Source organism: Neofelis nebulosa, chromosome 6 (assembly GCF_028018385.1).
Source record: "Neofelis nebulosa isolate mNeoNeb1 chromosome 6, mNeoNeb1.pri, whole genome shotgun sequence".
In the NCBI taxonomy this organism is placed as follows: domain Eukaryota; kingdom Metazoa; phylum Chordata; class Mammalia; order Carnivora; family Felidae; genus Neofelis; species Neofelis nebulosa.
In genome coordinates, this window is record NC_080787.1 from 139,722,050 (window position 1) to 139,742,869 (window position 20,820).

The 20,820-nt window shown below is 47.9% G+C and overlaps 1 protein-coding gene across 2 annotated transcripts in view; it reads left to right on the forward strand.

Moving 5' to 3' along the window:
• MTHFD1L (methylenetetrahydrofolate dehydrogenase (NADP+ dependent) 1 like) overlaps nucleotides 1–18,750 on the forward strand; it is a 189,483-nt gene extending 170,733 nt beyond the window's left edge. For both annotated transcript variants that reach the window (XM_058735646.1, XM_058735643.1), the window contains 2 exons: nucleotides 10,982–11,102; nucleotides 18,453–18,750. In XM_058735646.1, coding sequence (XP_058591629.1) covers nucleotides 10,982–11,071 — 90 coding nt within the window. In that variant the 3' untranslated portion in view covers nucleotides 11,072–11,102; nucleotides 18,453–18,750. The remainder of the gene's footprint in view (nucleotides 1–10,981; nucleotides 11,103–18,452) is intronic.
• Nucleotides 18,751–20,820: the final 2,070 nt, after the last annotated feature.

The window sequence follows — 20,820 nt, forward strand, 5'->3', positions numbered from 1 at the left end:
GTTCAGAATCCGGATGACGGCCTCACTCCGAGTAACGTTTATAGTCCAATAAATCCTGATGTACCCAAAGGTAATGATAGTTGTACGTTTGAGGGATGGAAAGAGGAGGGGAGGGGAGCATGAGTGGTGGGATGTAAAAGGTTAAAGCCTCATCTTCGGTATTAAGAAAGCCAATCGATAGTAACCGAAGTTGGCAAATCCAGAGCAGTGGGGAGTCGGTAGAGGCTTCGAGTAGGTAGAGGCTTTGCGTAGGAATGCAGCGGGCGGGCAGCGGCAGAGGGGGGCCTGTCACTTCTTACAGTATGCCTTGAGGAACAGTGTGACCTTTCGAGCCACGTACGTGATATTCTTTGATCAAAATTAAACTTAAGAGAATCTGTCAGCTCGCTCTCTCGGTGTTTCTCCTTATTTTTAACGTATCCTGTGTGTTTGTGAGAAACGGAAGGGGGAGGGGCACGAGTTGTGAATGATGTAGGGTCAGTGGCCCACGGGTTTGTATTTCTTCCACTGCATCAGAGGAAGCAGGTCTGGGCAGCCGCTGTGCCCCCCAAGTGTTAGAGGCACTGGTGGGGGGGTGGGGGGAGACGGGTGAAGAAGGTGGAGAGAAATCCAGGAGGGGCGGCTGGGTTGGCAAAGCCCAGGCGCCCCGGCTGCCCCCGCACGAAGTCCTGTAATTATTGTCCGGCCTCGCGATGAGGCAAAAATGTTCAGTTTAGGGAGGCCTTTGCAAGTAGCGCAGTTAGGACTCTTTCAGTCCAGGAACTGGGGAAAGTTACAGAAGAAAAACGCGTCCTGTTGCTGTCGAGGAAAGCGTGTAGAGGCAAGGAACCACCCACATGGGGACCACAACGAAGTACCGCAGACTGAGGGGTTTGAACAACAGGAGGTATTGCCTCGCGGTTCTGGAGGCCAGAAGTCCACGACCACGGCGTCCGAAGGGTTGGTTTCTCCCGAGGCCTCTCCTCTGGCTTTCCGGCAGCCTTGTCCTCACAGGGCCTTCCCTAGGTGTGCATGGTCTCTGGTGTCTCTTCCTCTTCTTACCAGGACACCAGTCCTGTTGGGTCAGGGCCCCACCCTTAGGACCTCACTTAATCGAAGCCCTGTCTCCAGCTCGTCCCGCTGGAGCCTAGGGCTTTACCACAGGAACGATGGATGGGGCTCAGTTCCGTCCATCACCTGCCTTATGAAGACCCAGCCTGCGGTCCTGAGTGCTCCGCCGGCTTCCGCTCTAAATCACCTTAAAACAACAAAAAATGTTGCAGAGCAAAGTAGACCTCTAGGATTCACAAGTCAAATTAGGTGGCAGGGTAGTGCTGAATTCTTCCCTGAATCAGTTTCCTCCCCAAGACTTGGCCAACCAAGTGTCCGTCGGGGAGCGTTAGAGGCGGCAGCTCCCAGCCCTCCCCTCCTCCCGCAGGCTCCCCGGACCACCCCTCTGCCTCGGTCCCAAGAGAAGCATAAAGGGGACGTCAAAGAAATGAATACACTCTCCCTCTGCCTTGTGTTTTCCTGACGCAGCAGCTTTTTATCCTTCACGCAGGGGTCTGCGGGGCTGTGCAGGGCGCAGACAAAAAGGAAATTCTAAATGCTGGGGCAGCCCGGGCCCTCCCCCACGCCTGCCTTCCTCCTTCCTGTTCTCCCCTGCATCTTCTCTCTGCTTTCAGTGCCTTACAGAATAATGATTCAATTGCCATTAGGACCTTGGGATAAAACCCATGCCCAGAACACCCCCCCTCGATGTGCAGATGAGCTTCTCAGAAACCAGAATTTGATTACTTAATATCAGGTTCCCAAACGGTGAAGCATTATTAAATTGGTTTGTTGTGCCAGAGCTGATGTTGTCTCTCAACTGGCAGATGACTGAATGTGCCTCCACCCTCGCAGCCTCTTCTCTGCCCTGAACAGAGACAGGGGCCTTCATTTCCGACCGACTCGGCTCAGGGTAGGGGCACAGCAGCTTTCGGGCCATCGTCACACTCCTGGAGGCTTCTCCTTTAAAATAAGATTTGTCCTCAAGCAGAGGGGGGCCCCTGTTTGCTTGAGTATCTTAGGTCTAGTTGGGGATAGCTTCAGATTTGATTACCATAAGTAAAAAGGCCAGGAAGTATGGCTTTTAAGATTGTAAGGCCAGAAAAGTTAGGGGAACAGCTCGCGAAACTACTGAACATTTTTGTCTTATCAAAGAAATCAGTAATTGGTCAGAAATAGGAATTGTTTTCAAACTTCCTTTTTCTGGGTCTCACATACATAAGTTACACTCACTTCAGGAGATAATGAGGGTTGTATTTTCTGTAATAAAGTGACAGTAGCCTCTATTGTGTATTCACCACTAGACTAGGGTCCTTTCTTTATTTCATTTGAGTTTTGAAATAGGCCCTATCCCGCAGATAGTTTGATACTCAGACTGCATTTCCAGAATAAGAACCAAGGGCTTGGGGAAGTAACTTACCCAGGAACGCCCGCCCCGCACACCCGTCGTTCATGGTGGAGCCCTTCCCACCACACCTCAGCCTTGATTGGGTTACTGCTACTCGCAAGACTTTGATTACCCCCGAGCGCCTCTGCACTGGGGACCCCCTTCCTAATGGGCCCCAGGGAAGGGCACACCACAGCCTGGAGCCCACTGCCGCACCTGTAAGTGGGAAGAAGAGAGCCTCTTAGGGGCGCCTGGGTGGCTCAGTCGGTTAAGCGTCCAATTCTTGATTTCGGCTCGGGTCATGATCTCACCATTTGTGAGATCGAGCCCCAGGTAGGGTTCACAGTTGACAGGAAGGAGCCTGCTTGGGATTCTGTCTCCCTCCATCTGTCTGTCTGTCTGTCTCTCTCTCTAAAAATAAATAAAATAGAACTTTAATTTAAAAAAAAATAAAAGCCTCTTCCACCTCAACCTGTCTCATCAGGCTCAGATGTGGCCTTTGTGGTGGAATGAGGAAAGGCAGGAATGTCCAGAGCTGTCTCATGGAAATGTGAACAGAATGCAAACAATTTAATACCTCTCTCTGGAGGTGTGGCCTTTGTGTATCATTTTTGGCAAGGAATAAAAACCAAGCCTGTACGTGACAGAGAAGCCAACTCATTGATCCACAGTGGCATCGAGGGGCACCTGGGTGGCTCCGTCGGTTGAGCGTCCGACTGCGGCTCAGGTCATGATCTCGTGGTTCCTGAGGTCGAGCCCCACATCGGGCTCAGTGCTGTCAGCCTGTCAGCATGGAGCCCGCTTTGGATTCTCTGTCCCTCTCTCTCTGCCCCTCCCCTCCACAATGCTTGCGCTCACCCAAAAATAATTTTTTTTTTTTTCAAAAGGGACAAAAACAGTAGCATTGATTTCAAATTGTCTATCTCAGATTTTGGCAACCCGCTGAAATGAATTATCAGAGCAAGTTCCAAACATAGTTATGGGATGTTTTCCCTGAATTTTTTAGGTAAAAATTGATGTGGCTCTTCGGTTATTTCAGTGGATAATGGTATTTACACTTTCAGAGGGGACCCAATAATCCATGTCTCACAGCTGATCGTTAAAAAGCTGCAAGCCTATTATTTTTCAGAAAAAACTCTGGGTGTTATTGTTTGTGGATCATTTTGGAAATTTTTTCGGCAGTCATCAGGTATGATTTACTCACTGCTAAGTGCTGTGACTAGATGTTTAAGATGTAATTTGGAAAGCTCCTACCCCCAGCATAAGCTGTGTCCCGTGTCCTTAAATAAACGTTACACGGTTTAAAAGGAATCCAGGCTGAAGTTGTAAAGTAACTGAGTTTACTTGACAAATTCATGTAAATTTCGTTACCCGAATGCCGTGGCTGAGACATCAGTAGCTGGCATAAGGATGCAGCGGTTTCTACCACGAAAAGGGTTCACAACATCGCTCTCTGCGGCTCCGGTCCTGGTGAGATTCTCCTCCCCCGCTGCGGCCCAAGTGCACATGTTGCCACTGAAGGGCCGTGAACTCAACGCCACGATCGAGTAAGGGAAGCGTGGGGCTCCGCAGTCAGGGCCGGGACTCACTGCATTTGAATTCCAGCTCCACCAGGTCTGAGCTGTGTGATTTGTGGCACATCATGGTGCATTTCCATGTGTCCTTTTCCCAGTGTGCAAGATGGGGATAATGGCGGTAGCCCGTCCCCGCAGGGCTGTAGGAAGTAAATGAGCTCCATGCAGTGCCTGGAAAGTGCTTAGCATAGTACTGCGCTGGGTGTCATGGGGTAGGTGCCTTTGGGCCAGAGCTGCCCACACAGAGCAGGAAGCCTGAGGATGAAGCCAACACCCAGAGGACAACAGAGAGAAACCATTGGGCTGTAGGACCCAGCCCGGCCTTCAGTGTGCCACCTCCGAGCTTCCGGGCACGGGAACTGGAAGGATTTTGTCTTACTGAGCCAGCCAGCGCGAGGGCAGGGAGGGCGCTCCTGGTGACCACAGCCGAAGGGGTGACTAGGGCGTTGGGGGGACTGGTGGCTCAGTCGGTTAAGCTTCCAACTCTCGGTTTCAGCTCAGGTCATGATCTCCTGGGCCATGAGATCGAGCCCCATATCAGGCTCTCCGCTGAGTGTAGAGCCTGTTTGGGATTCTCTCTCCCTTTCTCTCTGCCTAAATAAATAAACCTAAAAAAACAAAAAAGAAGAAGAAGAGAGAGAGAAAGACGGAGAGGAAGGAAGGGAGGGAGGGAGGAAATGAAGTGATACCACCCTTACAATCAGAATAAAGGAAAAGAATAACGGGGTGCCGGGAGACTTCTCAACATCTTTCCATTCAAAACTGTTAGTCCTTTGTAACATTTGAAATCTTTAGCTTACGCTCGAAGCACTGCAAACAAGTTGCAGAATTTCTTCTTGCCTTTGTGTATGTCTGGTCAGACCCTCCTGCTTCACATTTATCTTTGTTTTTTTCTAAATAAACTTCCCCAATCTCTCCTTTTCCAAAGAGCAGCCCCAGGGACTTTGCACACACAATGTGTGAGGACACTCTTCTTGCCTCACGCACTCCAGAGAGCATTCCCTTGTGTAAAAACTACCCCCGTTTGAAGCGTTAATCTCCCTGAAAATCAGATTTCAGGATTATACATGTAGAATTACCCAATTTCTATGCAAAATGATATACATATACATTATACAGCTACGTCGCTTAAATAGGAAGAGAAACTCACCCAGGAGTTGGCACAGGACATTATTTACAGGGCTCCCTTCTGGGAAGCGGATGAGGAGAGGACTTTGCCCGTTACGCCTAGCGGTTTTCACTTTTTTGTGTTAAAAACATTTTTTTAAGTAGATTTTTAAAAATCTGGGAAGACAGTTAGGGACTAGCTTCCTTGCACTGGAAGAAAATTCGAGTCTTCCCTTACGAAAGGTAAGAAGAATAACAGTGCTTGCCCATTCTTTCATTCAAGGCCCCGACCTAAATCAGAGTAATCTGAGCCGTGTAACACTGGGCACAGTGTGCGAGTGCAATGTGGTAGTGTTTATAGTAATTGAACGTGGCTTATGTCTTAATAAGTCGTAAGTTAAGAATTTACGGCATACATTCTTTTTACATAAAAATCATAGAAGGAAAAAGATTTTGTGTTTTAACTACAGAGTGGAGTGACTTGGTCCAAATATCCCAGTGGTCTGCTCTATTGGTCTGTCCCTCTTAAGGTGGGGACCAGGTCCTGGTCACCGTGGCGTCCCCAACAGGGAATGCTCCGCAAAGGTTCCCGAGGTGAATGAAACATCACTGTGTCCCTTCACGTGGGAACAGGATCCCAGAGGCCACCAGGAGAGATAAGTGCACTCTGACAGGACATACCCCCACACTCTCAGAGTGTCCCTAGCTAATAAACAGATATTTTGGAATGGGGTCACAAGCTGTGCAGGTGGATATTACCTAACTGCCCAGAAAAAAAATCCCGGGACATCTCTCTCCTCTAAGTGAGGCCAGTGGAAACCCCGGTGTAGCAGCCTTACCTGTTTTCATCGTAATGATTTTTCATCTCCCTCTCTTTCAGTCACTGGACATTATATGTGGCCACCTTTCCTCACGCATTATCCTCCAGTAGCTTTTTTCACATCCAAAGAAGAAACAGAAAAAGCCCGATCCTCAAGAAGGCTTCTTTTTGGTTGTTTCCGAATTCTCTTAATTATCCTCCATTTTTACTCCTCTATTTTAAAAAGTATTTGTTGGGGCGCCTACGTAGCTCAGTGGGTTAAGCATCCACCTCTTGCTTTCAGCTCAGGGTCGTGAGTTCAAGCCCCGCGATGGGCGGCACGTTGGGTGTGGAGCCTACTTCAAAAAGACAAAAAGTTAAAAGTATTTATTGAGGCGTTATATGGCCAGGGACTGTATTTCCACTTGATCTTAGCCAAAGCCTGAGAGGCAAAGGACAGTAAAGTTACCACTCAGAAAATACTTTGGCTTAATAAAGAATTTACATTTTTGAGTTATTATTTCATAAGAAAGAAAATCAACTGTGTTCGGTGATCTCTTGGAGAGAAGAAGTGTGTAGAAAGGATTCTACCTCAGGTCACAAACTACAAGAACAAACAGATACAAGTAAAAATGCTTATTTTTGTTTCCGAACCAAAATAAAACTGGATAATTTATTTAGTATGAAAAAGTAGAAGATTTAAGAAGCCAGAAAAATTTCCCCAACACAACAGAATTAACTACAATGACATTTTGGTTAAGTAGAAGTTACGATTCTATCACTTTACAAAATAGAATTCTTAATAATTTTTCTGCTCATGCCGAGAATATTCTTTAACTTACAAGGACTACTTTTAAGTAGTTGAATATTTTCTCTTTAACTAGGTTTAATGTATGTTTATAAAGGCTATTCATAGAACTCATCGTTTCCCCAAAATAAGCTTCACCCGAAATCAGTATAGATTTTGAAGATTTGTTGCAGTTAAAATTAGGGTCATGAAGGGCAAAAGCCCATGTTTTTCAGCCTTTGCAAAAGAATCCATTAATGCAGCGTGACAAGTAAGTACAATTTAGTGGCTCCCTCGTTATTTTAAGCAGGGGGCCTTCTTAGAGGACACACAAATAAAGTCAACACAGATCACCTCCGACCCCAGACATGGGGCCAGAGGTCAACTCCCAAGGGCTGTCCAAATTCTTTCTTTCCCATAGTGCAGTAGTGACCCTTGTCGGGGGGCCACAATCCTTTGATAACAAAGTTTTTTATTGGGAGAGAATTTTATGTGAATGTATTAGGTCTTGTTAACATAATTCCATATTGTGTCTGCTCAGCAGGAGAACTTTAGGGATGGCTCTTTGTCCACAGGGCAGGGAGTCCCTTGGCTCTTCAGACCCTATGTGCTTTCTTGTCCTCTGGTCCCAAATAAGTAGCCCTGATTCTTGGAAGTGACGATTGCATAATTGGAAAGGAGCATGGGAGGCTTCTGATTGAACTTAGTTCATCCCCATTTGAGAGAAATAGGCTGAAAATGAAGGAAACAGATTCACACTTCCCAGCATTTAATATTTTGACAACTTTTAGTTCCCAGTTTTTTTCTGAAAGAATCAGAGTGACCAAAAAGCTGCATGGTATGATTCACCGCAGCCAGGAGACCAGCTCCAGGAACCACAGAAATCACACTCGGCCTTTGTCAGCGTTGGTGTCGCATCCGCTGAAAAAAACTTAATGATGGGGGCGCTTGGGTGGCTCAGTTGGTTAAGCATACGGCTCAATTTCTGCTCAGGTCATGATCTCACGGTTCATGAGATCGAGCCCCACATGGTCAGGCTCTGAGCTGACCTGCTTGGGATTCTCTCTCTCTCTCTCTCTCTCTCTCTCTCTCTCTGCCCCTCCCCCGCTCACACACGTGCTTTCTGTCTCAAAATAAATAAGCATTAAAAAAATAATTTCAGGGGCGCCTGGGTGGCTCAGTCGGTTGAGCGTCCGCCTTCAGCTCGGGTCATGATCTCGCAGTCTGTGAGTTCGAGCCCCGCATCGGGCTCTGTGCTGACAGCTCAGAGCCCAGGGCCTGTTTCAGATTCTGTGTCTCTCTCTCTGCCCCTCCTCCGTTCATGCTCTGTCTCTCTCTGTCTCAAAAATAAATGTTAAAAATTTTTTTTTTTTTTTTTTAAATAATAATTTCAAAAAGTTCATCATGAGGGGGCTCAGTCGGTTGAGCATCTGATTTGGCTCAGGTCATGATCTCATGGTCCGTGAGTTTGGGCCCCACATCAGGCTCACTGCTGTCAGCCTGTCAAGGGAGCCCACTTTGGATCCTCTGTCCCCCTCTCTCTGCCCCTTCCCTGCTTATGCTGTCCCCAAAATAAATAAATGTTTAAAAAGAAAAAAGCTCACTTTTCTAAAAAAAAAAAAAAAAAAAGTAAATGACAAGTTGAATTTTCATGTCTGTAAAAAGAGCGTGAAGAGGCAGCCGTTGTGTTATTGTGTCACCGTCTGCACACGAAGCTGACACTTTGGCTTTGGCCATGTGGGCCTAGCTACACAGGCGTCTTCCTGGGTTTCTCACCTCGTGTGGATTTTGGCCTGCCTCAGACTGAACTCTGCTCTGCGGTGAATAGTGTTGCAGCCCCAGACGCAACAAAGTCTGGGTAACGTTCTTACTGCCAAATGTGCCTGCCATCTACAGAGTTAATTTAAGGGACGGGGCAGCATCGCTATGGCTGAATATGATGATTCATTTTCTTTTAAGGTTTATTTATTTTTGAGAGAGACAGACAGACCGCCAGCGGAGGAGGGGCAGAGAGAGAGGGAGGCACAGAATCCAAAGCGGGCTCCGGGCTCTGAGCCGTCAGCACGGAGCCCGACGCGGGGCTCGAACCCACGAACTGGGAGATCATGACTTGAGCCGAAGTCAGATGCTCGACCTCTGAGCCACCCAGGCGCCCCTGATCGTTCATTTCTTAACCTATAAAAGACGCTGGTCCCTTTTTCCAAATCCATGCAGCCACACACATTCTAAAGGCATCTGAAAATGCCCGTGGCATAGTGTGGGTAGGCAGGAACACTCCTGTAGAGGACCGGCGTGAGCTGTCCACAGGCAGCTGGAAAAAAACAGGAACAGTTGCCACCAGTGGCCTTTGTGCTTGGTGTCCCGGTTGCTACAACAGGAAGCATGGATTTCTTTCCGGGCTTCCTCAGATATGCACAGCCACTGTGATAACCAGAGAAAAATGTTACTGCTCTGCTGGGAGCAGAACGTTTGCAAGGATAAGGAGGCATCCATAGAAGTAAAGGTTTAAAATTCAGGAAGTCCCCACCTCCAAGCTGGGTGCCGGAGCTTTATTTGTAGTTAATTGTTTGAAACCCAGAGCACGTTTTCTCAAAGCCATGTTACAAACGGTAGCAATATTCCAGGAAGGCTCAGAAGCCTTTTTTTTTTTTTTTTTTTTTTTTTTTTTTTTTTTCAGTAGAGCACAACCAGGGGAGGGGTAGAGAGAGGGGGGACAGAGGATCCGAAGCGGGTTCTGCCCTGACAGGCTGACAGCAGTGAGCCCAGCGCGGGGCTCGAACTCACCCACAAACTGTGAGATCATAACCTGAGCCAAAATCAGACACTCAACAGACTAAGCCACCCGGGTGCCCCCTCAGAAGCCTTCTTAGCCCATGATATGCCTAAAGTAACATCCTGCACAATTGGCAAGACAGGAGCTAGCCAGCAGACATCTCTGTGTTGATGCGTCCGGCCACACGAAGAGCAGGTCCCGTGGCCCCGTCACCACACTCTCAGGGAGCAGGTGGTTAGTGAGGCCCGCGGGGGCACGGATGTCCTCCCCGCCTGCTGCTCCAGAGGAGGGTGAAGTAGCATGGCCAGCGGTGAATCAGACTCTCCCGTCCCCTTCCTCCTCGCCTCTTCTACCTCGGAGCTCCCTCCCCAGTGCCGTAGAAGGAGGCCTCCTCGGCCACATTGTCTAAGCCGGCCCCCTTCGCAAATGGTAACGTGCACACGAATCACCTGGGAGTTGGTGACCTTGCAGATTCCGATTCAGCAGGCCCGAGCGGGGTTGAGATTTGAGACGTCAAACAAGTTCCCGGTGATGCCCACACTGCTGGGCCACGGACCCCAGTATGAGCCGCAGGAGTCGGCCAGCATCGTGGGCAGGGGTCGGGGGTGGGGGCGGCGCTTGGCGGAGGGGGACATCCTGAGTCTTTGCAGAAGGGACGAGGCAAGTGAGAGAGCTGAGCTCTGTCGCAGGTGGGAAGAAGTGGGCGAACCCTGGACGCAGTCCTGGCCGTGTCACACGTCATCTCACTGGAATGTTCTCCGGCCAGAGCAGGCAGGAGCTTTGCAAGACACAGCCCTTAGTCCTCAGAAGAGTGAAGCCAAGTGGGGTCCCGGTGTCTTTGCTCCAAACGATCGCATGCAACATTGGTTTCTGAGCATCCTTTTTATGAAAAGGCCAGTAATAAAGTCCGGCAGGAAATACGGCAATCATTAAGGAGCAGATCATCCCGGAGCCTCACCATCTAGGTCCTTGACCGTGTTTTAGTGCGTGAGTCGCCAGCAATCACAGCACTTTCCTCCAGGATACCAAGGGTTTCCGGTGCAAGTGGACTCAGACGCACTCTGATAGACTGATCTGGACACAAAGCAGCAAGGAGCACGGGCCTGGTTCCAGTCCTGTCGCCACCACTAACTTGCTCGTCCTTGTCCATGTCCTTGAGCACATGGCTTGTGCCTGAATGTCCCCTGTCCCGTCAATAAATTGAGGCTGAAATTAGTACCTCCCTCTAAGGGTGGTGGGGGACTTAATTAAAGATGTGATTTGAGAATCTTGGAGCTACGATGTGCTGTGGGGCCGTGGGGGGAGGTAAGTGGTCCCCACGTTCAGGAAGTTGACATCTGCCTTTTCTGTTTCATTTCCTAAACCAAGGATGAAATCGCAGATAGCGAATTTAAAGAGATACAGGTGACCTAATACAGGAGGCTGAATTGAATTATGTAGTTAATTTATGTCATTAGATGTACACTGTTCAGAGTGATCGTTTCGCGGCATTTGCTAACATACAATATTCCGTTTTCTCCTCTAGATGAGCACCATGCCAGGACTGCCGACCCGGCCCTGCTTCTACGATATAGATCTTGACACAGAAACAGAGCAAGTTAAAGGCTTGTTCTAAATGAACCAGACTTCCACAGGACCCAGTGCAGGTAGGCTCCTGGGCTTTCTCCCGTGTCTTTCTTTCTTTCTTGCCCCAGATATGTTTTAGTTTTATTTTGTCTTGTTTTTCTAATATTTACTACAAAACATGGGCTGATAAGTAATTTCCTGACTTGGTTACTATGAATTCCTACTGAATAAGAGCCCGTGACTTGGGTCACTCCTCGATGTGGATATGCAGTGAGATGGGCTCCAGTCCAGTGAAAGTCAAATCATGTCGCTTCTGAATATAGATTAGTTGAAGGCATCTCTTGCCATTAAAGAAAAGGAACCCTGTGAACTCATTATTCTGTCTCCAGAATTAAAACTAATATAGTGTCGGGGCGCCTGGGTGGCTCAGTCGGTTGAGCGTCCAACTTCTTTTTTTTTTTTTTTTTTTTTTGTCATTTGCAAAAATTTATTTTTTTTTATCTTTTTTTTTTAATATATGAAATTTATTGTCAAATTGGTTTCCATACAACACCCAGTGCTCATCCCAAAAGGGAGCGTCCAACTTCAACTCAGGTCATGATCTGGCAGTTCGTGAGTTCGAGCCCCGCGTCGGGCTCTATGCTGACAGTTTGGAGCCTGCAACCTGTTTCCGATTCTGTGTCTCCTTCTCTCTGCCCCTTCCTTGCTCGTGCTGTGTCTCTCTCTGTCTCTCAAAAATGAACAAAATTTAAAAAAAAAAAAAAAAAAAAAAGCGAATATGGTGTCCCTCCCTGTCCATGTGGATTCATTCTAAGACACACAAACCCTCACCGCCCCTCAGCGTATGCCTCAAACCACAGATAGCACTAAATACTTGCGTGTGCTGTGTTTTTTCCTATACATACACGCACATGATGAAGTGTAATTTACAAATTAGGCACAGTAAGAGATTAACAATACTAAGTACCAGTAAAGTAGGACAATCATAACAAGACGCTGTCATCAGAGTTCTATGAATGTGGTCTTTCTCTCTCCCGCTCTCTAAATACCTTATTGTACTGCACTCCCCCCCTCTTCATGTGCTGATGGGAGATGATAACGTGGCTACACAATGAGATGAAGGGGGTGACGTAGACATCGTGACATAGCTTTAGGCTGCTGTTGACCTTCTGACACCGTGCCGGGAGGATCATCTGCTCCCAGACCACATTGACTGTGGACAGCTAGACCCATGGAAAGCGAAGCCGCAGATGAGGGGGACTACTGTGTCTTTAGGCATTTTATAAATCTACCTTCCTACCACATACCTCTTGTGCGGAGTTAGAATTACGTGATAGACGGATCTGGGTGCATTCATTCCCTGCGGCTGCCATAACAGTATCACAACTGAACGGCTCAAAACAACAAATGTTTGTTCTCTCAGTTTCAGAGGCTAGAAATCCAAAGTCAAGGTGTCAGCCAAGTCGTGTCCCCTCTGCGACTCTGGTAGAATCCTTCCTGGCCTCTTCCTGGCTTGTGGTGGTGCCAGTCATCCTGAATGTTTCCCAGCTGGACCCACATCGTTTCAATCTCTGCCTCCATGGCTGTAGCATTCTCTGGGTGTCTCTGTCTTTGTATGGGGGTGTCCTTATAGGGACACCAGTCACATTGAGTCAGGGCCCACCCTCCAGACCCTATCTTAAAGTGACTACCTCTGCAAAGACCTTATTTCCAAGTAAGGTCACTGTCTCCGGTCCTGGGGGTCAGGACTTCAGCATATCTTTTTGGGGACAGTTCAACGCATAACACTCGACCGTGGCACAACAGATGGATCGGGCTCTCGTACCACTGGAAAGGTACATGAAGATGAGACCAGTCCAACGCAGAGGGCCCTGTGCATCATAGGAGGGACAGGGCAGCAGAAAGGAGACCCTCGCTAGTTCATGGTCCACACAGTTTAAGAGGGCTGGTCTTGACTTGGGGCCCCCATAGGCAGCCCACAGTGGGGGTCCCTTGGTCTTACTCATGTCTGCCCCTCAGTACTGCAGTCACACCTGCTGGCTTCTTTCCTGGCTTCCCTTCCGGAAGAGAAATGACCACCCTCCTAATCCTGCCCCTGGGAAAACTCTCAGTCACCAGTCGTAAAGGCTTGTGAAGCTGCTTTTCTCATCCCGTATATCAAACCTCACCATATTCTCGGAACACATTCCTTTTCCCAACACTCCCAGTTCCGTCTCCACACTCGCTCCTGTTCCTTAGCCCAGCATCCCTTCCTTTTTTTCTTTTTCTTAATTTTTACTCATTTATTTTAAGACAGAGAGAGAGAGAGAGTAAGCAGGGTAGGGGCAGAGAGAGAGAGAATCCCAAGCAGGCTCTGTGCTGTCAGTGCAGAACCCAATGTGGGGCTCAGACCCACGGACCACTAGATCACGACCTGAGCTGGGACGAAGAGTCAGAAGCTTAACCCACTGAGCCACCCAGACTGTGGGCCTATTAGACAAGCTTACTTGACCTGAATTCTCACTTTTGTTGGTTTCACTACCAGTCGTCAACATGGGGAGATTGTTTTCCTTTTTTGTAAGTCTTTGTTACTAATGCACTAAAGACCGAGACTATGATGAGAAAGGAAAGGGACCACGCCAATATGAAATGACATTAATACAACGTGCGGAATTGTTGGGTTTGGGGTGTGTGAGGCGTATGCTGTTGTTTTTCACTGAGGAGTGGGGGCTATGTTTAGTTTGAACCACAACCACATTTCAAATCTGTGTCCATTCGGAAGAAGAAACCCCCACAAAATAAACCAAGGAGACTAATTTCACAAAGAAGCCTTGATAATGGTGTCATTTTGGTCTTTGGGTATAAAGTGTGTGTGTGTGTGTGTGTGTGTGTGTGTGTGTGTGTGTGTGTGTGTATGTGTGTGTGTATGAGAATGTCTTGGGTTTCCCAGCTAGTTCTTGGGAAAATAACAGTATCCTTCCTCTTCCACTGAAAATTAACCTGTCCTGGCTAATCTCCCCTTTCACGTCAAGAACCCATTCTGCTGCATTTCTGCCATTTATCATTCTTCTCCAGAACAAGTGTGTTTTCACCCTTTCATCTTTCTCGGGTTGTATTTTTCCAGCCTCGTGGTCCGTTTTCATTTGTTCCTCAAGTAGGTAATTAAAACCCAGTTGTACCTTAATTATAGGTTAAGACCCTGCTAATGCCAAGGGACACGTCACGTACACTTAAATCCTTAGGTCTGTGTTCCCTAACAAGTGTTCCTCCAGACTTTTTTTTTTAAGTTTACTTACTTATTTTGACACAGAGAGAGAGCACAGGGGAAGGGCAGTGAGAGAGAGGGAGAGAGAGAATCCCAAGCAGGCTCCACACTGCCAGCATGGAGCCCGACGCGGGGCTCGAGCTCACAAACTGTGACATCATGACCCGAGCCAAAACCAAGAGTTGGGTGCTTAACCGACTGAGCCACCCGGGCACCCCCAAATTTTTTTTTAATGTTGAGCGAGGGTTAGAGGTCAGGACGCCGGCCTGTGGAAGTTACCTCAGTGATCCAGGCACCGTGCCGAGCACCTCACCTGGGTGGTCACAGCACCCCTTGGAGGCAGGTGCTGTCCCACAGGGGTAGATCCTTCCCGAGGAGGTAGCTGAGGCGTGGTCCCGAGCCCCAGGACTGCAGAGCCATCTTTCCATTGCTTGGCCCTGCCTCTCCTTCCAAAGCTGGCACGGGAGTCACCTTCCCACCCCTTGCCACCCCCTGTCACATGTCATGCTGGGATCAGTGCAGCGAGATGGGCGGTTCTGTTTCAGAGCTGTGGAAGTGCTGGCCCGGGAGAGTCAGCAGCACGGTCGAGGTGCCCCGCCAGTAAGCACGCATGCCGAGACTCCCCCGGGACCTGCCTCCCCTGTCTCACCCCATCCTTTATGCCCAAACCAAAGGATGCCCTTTGCGTGTCAGTCACAGGGTAAATGAACCTTGGCCCGCCCTAGAAGATCGTAACCAGTTATTTGAACAGACCTATAATTTGGGGATCATTTCCGTATAACAAAAGATAATTCTTCAGGTATTAAAAGCTATGACTTTGTCCAGATTCTTTTTCGCCGGAGTATAATAGGGCTATCTCTCGCTGAACTCTCTCATAGAATGTTGTTTTCCCCCTCACTTATCCAAGGCTCCTTCCTTTCTGCTTTGTGAACTGCCCGATCCCGTTCCCAGCTCGGTGGGTGGTGGTTCAGAACCCATCACTTGACCCTGCTTTGCACAATTGAAAATGGATCCAGTGTCGCGGGAGAAAGCACTGTACAAAGCAAACATCCCTTCTCGGGAACTCCCGGGGTGATGATCCCGCAAACGGACCCTCTGTTTCCCATGTCCTCACAATACGCGGTCAGGGGCCACCTCCTCGCAGTCAGGTCTGTGGCGATTAAAGGTGCAAGGAATCAAAATGTTGACGTTTGGGTGACAGTCGACGTAGACAGATTTGCCCGCCAAAAGCGGGAACGTCTGGCGGTCGCTTTGCTCCTGGAGCGGTCAGACTCCAGAGAGCCCCGTGCTGTCAGCCTCAGAGTAACACACCTGTGAGTTTTTGCAGCACGCGTTGTAGACGTGTAGCTCACGGAAGATTGCGCTCTGTTAACAACTGTTTCTGTCCTTCCGCTTCCTCTCCTCTCCTGCTTACCTCCCCGTCGAGGAACTCATGTAAGATCTCATATGAACAGAGAGCCAAGAAGTCACCAGAATCTGAGCTCTTGCTCCCTTCCAAGGCTCCCCTGTGATGCTTTCACTGTTGTCAGAAGAAGGGCATGATTCATTCTTCCGGGTGGCACCAAATAGAAAGAATTAAAATCAGTTGTTTGTGCCAGGAACACCGATCCTGCCATATTACTGCTCAGTCTTTTGTTTGAAGATGATTGGATTTCAGGTGTTCTGTTTTTTTTTGTTTTTTTAACATTTATCTGTTTTTGAGAAAGAGGGAGGGGGGAGGGGCAGAGAGACGGAGACAGAGGATCCGAAGCAGCCTCCGTGCTATAAGCATAGAGCCTGATGCGGGGCTCGAACGCACGAACTGTGAGATCGTGACCCTGAGCTGAAATCAGGTCGACTCTAGTCCTGCTATAAATGTTAATTATTTGCCCAGAAAGCTTTTTCTTGAACTGCACGTGCAGAGAAAGGTGCTCGTTTCTTCCCCCAACTGCCTGTAGAGCAGAAATGTTCAGTGATAGTTAATGGTCATACGATAGTCTTGAGTATGGTTGCTGCCCTTCTGTGGTCAGGGTCTGTTTTGCAAACCAGAGGCTTCAGGGTTCCCTCGGGAAGCACCTGGGCTCTGTGATTTTGGTCTTAAAACTGTCTTTTCAAGAAGCAACTCAAACACTGTTGATGACCGTTTATGCTCCAAGATGAAGGTCAGCGAGTACCTCGCCCTGAGCCATCCTTGGAGGGCACAATGGGAAGCTCAGGCCACTTAAATAAAAGATGGAGGGGACTGAATCTAAAAATGCCATCTTTTTCACCTCATTGACATCGAAAGGTGGTGACGGGGGCGCCAAGGTGGCTCAGCCAGTTAGCATCTGACTTCAGCTCAGGTCGTGATCTCACGGTTCATGAGCTCGAGCCCCGCGTCGAGCTCTGTGCTGACAGCTGGGAGCCTGGAGCCCGTCTCAGATTCTGCATCTCCCTCTCTCTCTGCCCCTCCCCAGCTTGTGCTCTGTCTCTTGGTCTCTCTCAAAAATAAATAAACATTTTAAAAATTTGGGGGAAGTTCTTAACTCCCTTTTAAGGAAACTTTGGTGGGGAGGGGCGGTGCGCCTGGGTGGCTCAGTCAGTTAAATGTCCAACTTCGGCTCAGGTCGTGATCTCACGGTTCATGGGTTCGAGCCTCGCGTCCGGCTGTGTGCTGGCAGCTCAGAGCCCGGATCCTGCATCGGATTCTGTGTCTCCCTCTCTCTCTGCCCCTCTCCCGCTCACACTTGGTCTCTCTCTGTCTCTCAAAAATAAATAAACATGTTAAAAAAGAATTTGAAGAAACTTTTTGGGCTCTCTTTGATTTCTTATCCATTCCATACCAAGATAGACTATTTCATATATTCTGTCCTCATAAAATTCTGAAATTTTTTTTTCCTGAATAACTGGATAATAATAAACAGCTGACTCCTCTTTTTAAATCCTCACTAGAGTGGTTGCATTTCCAATTTATAAAATCTGTATTCAGACTTTCTATACTTCTGCCAACACGCAGAGGTGTTTTTTGTTTGTTTGTTTTGTTTTGTTTTTTAATGTGGAACCACATACGCCACGCCCCTATAAACACAAAACCACTACGTACAAATTTAAGGTGTCTAATCAGCTGTCTTCAACCACCCACTTGGGGTTTGGAAGGTCTTCAGACTTGCCCTCCTTGGGCCGTTTCCAGTGCACCAAGCCCACCGTCATTCCCCTTACCCTCCTTTCCTCCATGTGTGTCACTGAGGCTCAGGTCCAGGATCACGAGAGCCCCCAAAGTGAGGCTGGCCGCCTCCCTGAATGGAGGGGTGAGGTCCTGCCCCAGGCAAACCTCCCTTCCCAACTTCGAAAATATTTTCTTTTGGTTGAGGATTATTGTGCTCGGGGTGCTCCTGTTTTCTGTTTACTTCCCTGACTTGAATCCGATGCGAGGAGAGTGGTCTGCATTCCTGGTCCCCTGCCTTCGTCACTGTCTTCTGTTCTGAGGCTAAGCAAGCAGCCTTTCTGGCTCTAGAGCCCCCACCCATCTGTGGGAGGCCAACTCACTAGGTTCTGGCCCAGCAGACAAATTCTTCCACGTATAAATTCAGATTAAAGGCCAAATACTTGCATTTACACTTCTTCCGCAATGATGAACAGAGACTTTCTGAACCTTCGGGGTTTGGTTCGTTTGTCTTTTCTAAAATGTAGTTTGATGACTGCTCCTTCTAAAGGATTTCAGGCTCCAACAGTGTCCAGGAGTCTTAATATCCTTTCAGAGGAAACAACAAAGCTTTAACATCAATAAGATCTCCTCCCTTCCATTCTTGCCCTAAATGCATTTTTCAGACCTTCCTTTCTGTGCCTACTATAAAAGACAAACTGAAATCCAAGGCGACAGGATTCCTGATCTAAAATCCTGAGCGATCTCACTCGGCAGGATCCCGGAGACCGTAAAGCCCAAATTCAGAATTTTAGAATTTCCGCCTTATCTTTTCAGGAGGTTCAGAAGGCTGCCTACAGTGACCGTGCTGACTGGGTCACAGAGCGGTGTGGAATCGGATTCTCCACCGCTCTTAAGTAAGACGATTCCAAACAGTGATTCCCAGCCCTGTCTTGTGAAGGGAATCATTTATCTGCGGGTGAATTTTCTTTTGGACTCTGGCTTTTTAGAACTATATTAACAGTTTGACATCACAGGGGGGAAAAAGCTCTTCTTAAATCACTGAAACATGGCTTTGTTTTCCAGGCTCCCGAAACACAAACCCGTCTTTCGCCTTCTTGCTGCCGTTGGAGAAGAAAGTGAATTTGAAATATGCCAGTTACACAATGCGGGAGAAATGGGGAAATAGACCAAAGACATATTCTCCGTTCAAGAATTCTGTTTGCAACAGAGTACGGTGTCCGGTAAAAGGACCTCCACCAAGTTCGAAAGAAAGTAATTTATTTTCCGTTTCTGCAGAGTTTACATTATTTCCCACTGCTTACACTGTAGAATGTTTATTTTATGGGGACTGAGGGATTAAAAGAGTGTGAACTAAAAGGTACCATTTTCCACTCTGGAGTTTTCTATTTTGTCTTTGAACTGAAAATAAACACGTATCTAGAAAACCAAACAGCAAGTTTCCAACGCTAGATAGAACTCTCTGGTCTCTAGAGGTAACTGTTCACATTGGGGTTGTGACCTGACAGATTTTCTGGAAAACTGTGAATACAACGAGGGCTTTTAGAAACATAATGAGAAAGAAATTGCACGCGCGCACAGAAATATCTGATCCATTGTGAAATCTTCGGACCGTTGGAGGGTTGTAATAAATAAATAGCCTTTAGACCGCAGTGCATTTTATACACAGAACTGTTTTTCAGTGCCAGTGAAGTTTACATCACTTACCCAAAAAATAATGGGTTCATGCTCGTTCCGTCCACCCACAAATGAATCTCAGCAGCCACTACGCTTGCGAAGGCCCATAGGGCAAAGCAAAGTTGGCTCTTGAGGTCAGGTGTTGGGCAGATGTTTTTCCATTTGTCCAACCCATAATTCATAGTAAAGAATGGTGTATGGGCTGTACCCCCTTCCCGGGAGTTACTGACCCTTTTCTGTTTCCATTTTCTCCTACAATAACATAAAGTTATATAAAAGTTAAGACAAAACCAAGGATTCAGGAACAAACAAGAAGTGATTGTCCTCTAAGCAGTTTAAGTAAAAGAGTCACCATAAATATCTTAAATGTCCCCCCCGGCGCATCCTGCAGAGTCCTTGCCATCGGATCTTTCCTGCACAGTCTAGTACTGCACCCTCCAGTGACCCTGCTCGTTAGTTGCCCTGCGTATAATGTGTCTTTATGCACAAGTTAATTTGTTCCAAAACATGGCTGAAACAACCAAAAAGCCTCCCCACACAAAGACTGTCTCAAGAATGGTTTTGCTTGGTGTTTCTGAAGGGTGTGTGTCCCTCTCCCCCCACCCCCGTCCTTTATTTGCGAGTACACCTCTCCACATATACAATGAACCAGTGTTTTCCATATACTGCCCTCTGAAGGTCTTAAGGGTTCACAGGAAACCTGTTCTCTCTGCGATGCACTCAATGAGCGGTCTGGCTCAGGAGTTCATTTTTAAGCAGTTGCCTTCTGTTATTTGACTTTAGAATTTTCCTCTGCTATTTAGTTTCATTTTCTGTTTTTGAAAGTATTTCGGGGCGCCTGGGTGGCTCAGTCAGTTCAGCGTCCAACTTCAGCTCGGGTCATGATCTCACAACTCGTGGGTCCAAGCCCCGCGTCGGGCTCTGGGCTGACAGCCCGGAGCCTGGAGCCCGCTTCGGATTCTGTGTCTCCCTCTCTCTCTGCCCCTCCCCTGTTTGCACTCTGTCTCTCTCCCTCTCAAAAATAAATAAGCATTAAAAAGTGAACAAAAGAGGGGCGCCTGGGTGGCGCAGTCGGTTAAGCGTCCGACTTCAGCCAGGTCACGATCTCGCGGTCCGTGAGTTCGAGCCCCGCGTCAGGCTCTGGGCTGATGGCTCGGAGCCTGGAGCCTGTTTCCGATTCTGTGTCTCCCTCTCTCTCTGCCCCTCCCCCGTTCATGCTCTGTCTCTCTCTGTCCCAAAAATAAAAAAAAAATTAAAAAAATTAAAAAAAAAAATGAACAAAAGAAAAAATACATTTCTAGAAACCTATATTCCAGGGGCTTTAGACTTCTTTCTTTGCCTGCTTTCACCAGGCAGTTTGCCAGTTCACCAAAAAGAAAAAAAGAAAAGCATCCCAAACAGACATGGGAGAGCTTTTCAGTGCTCATTGTTGAAGGGCCTGTAATCACCCCAAACTTTTACCATCGTGTGGCCACATTTACCTCCTCTAGATGCCATCACTCGAGTTCTGGTGGATTTGTTTTCTCTCACTCACCCCTGCCGAGCGATAAGCCGTCTCCACCGACTTGAAAGGGCTTCAGCTGGTTAATTAATGGGCTTATCAACTCGTAATGACTTGAGGCTGTTCCCAGACGGGAGAAGGTGTTCCTTCAGGGTAGACCTACTTATCTACCATCTCTTGGGAGGCCAAGGCCCAAGGAAAAAGAGCATACCGCCTTTTACGTGGCCTGGCCGGTTCAAGTGCGAAATCTTCTCA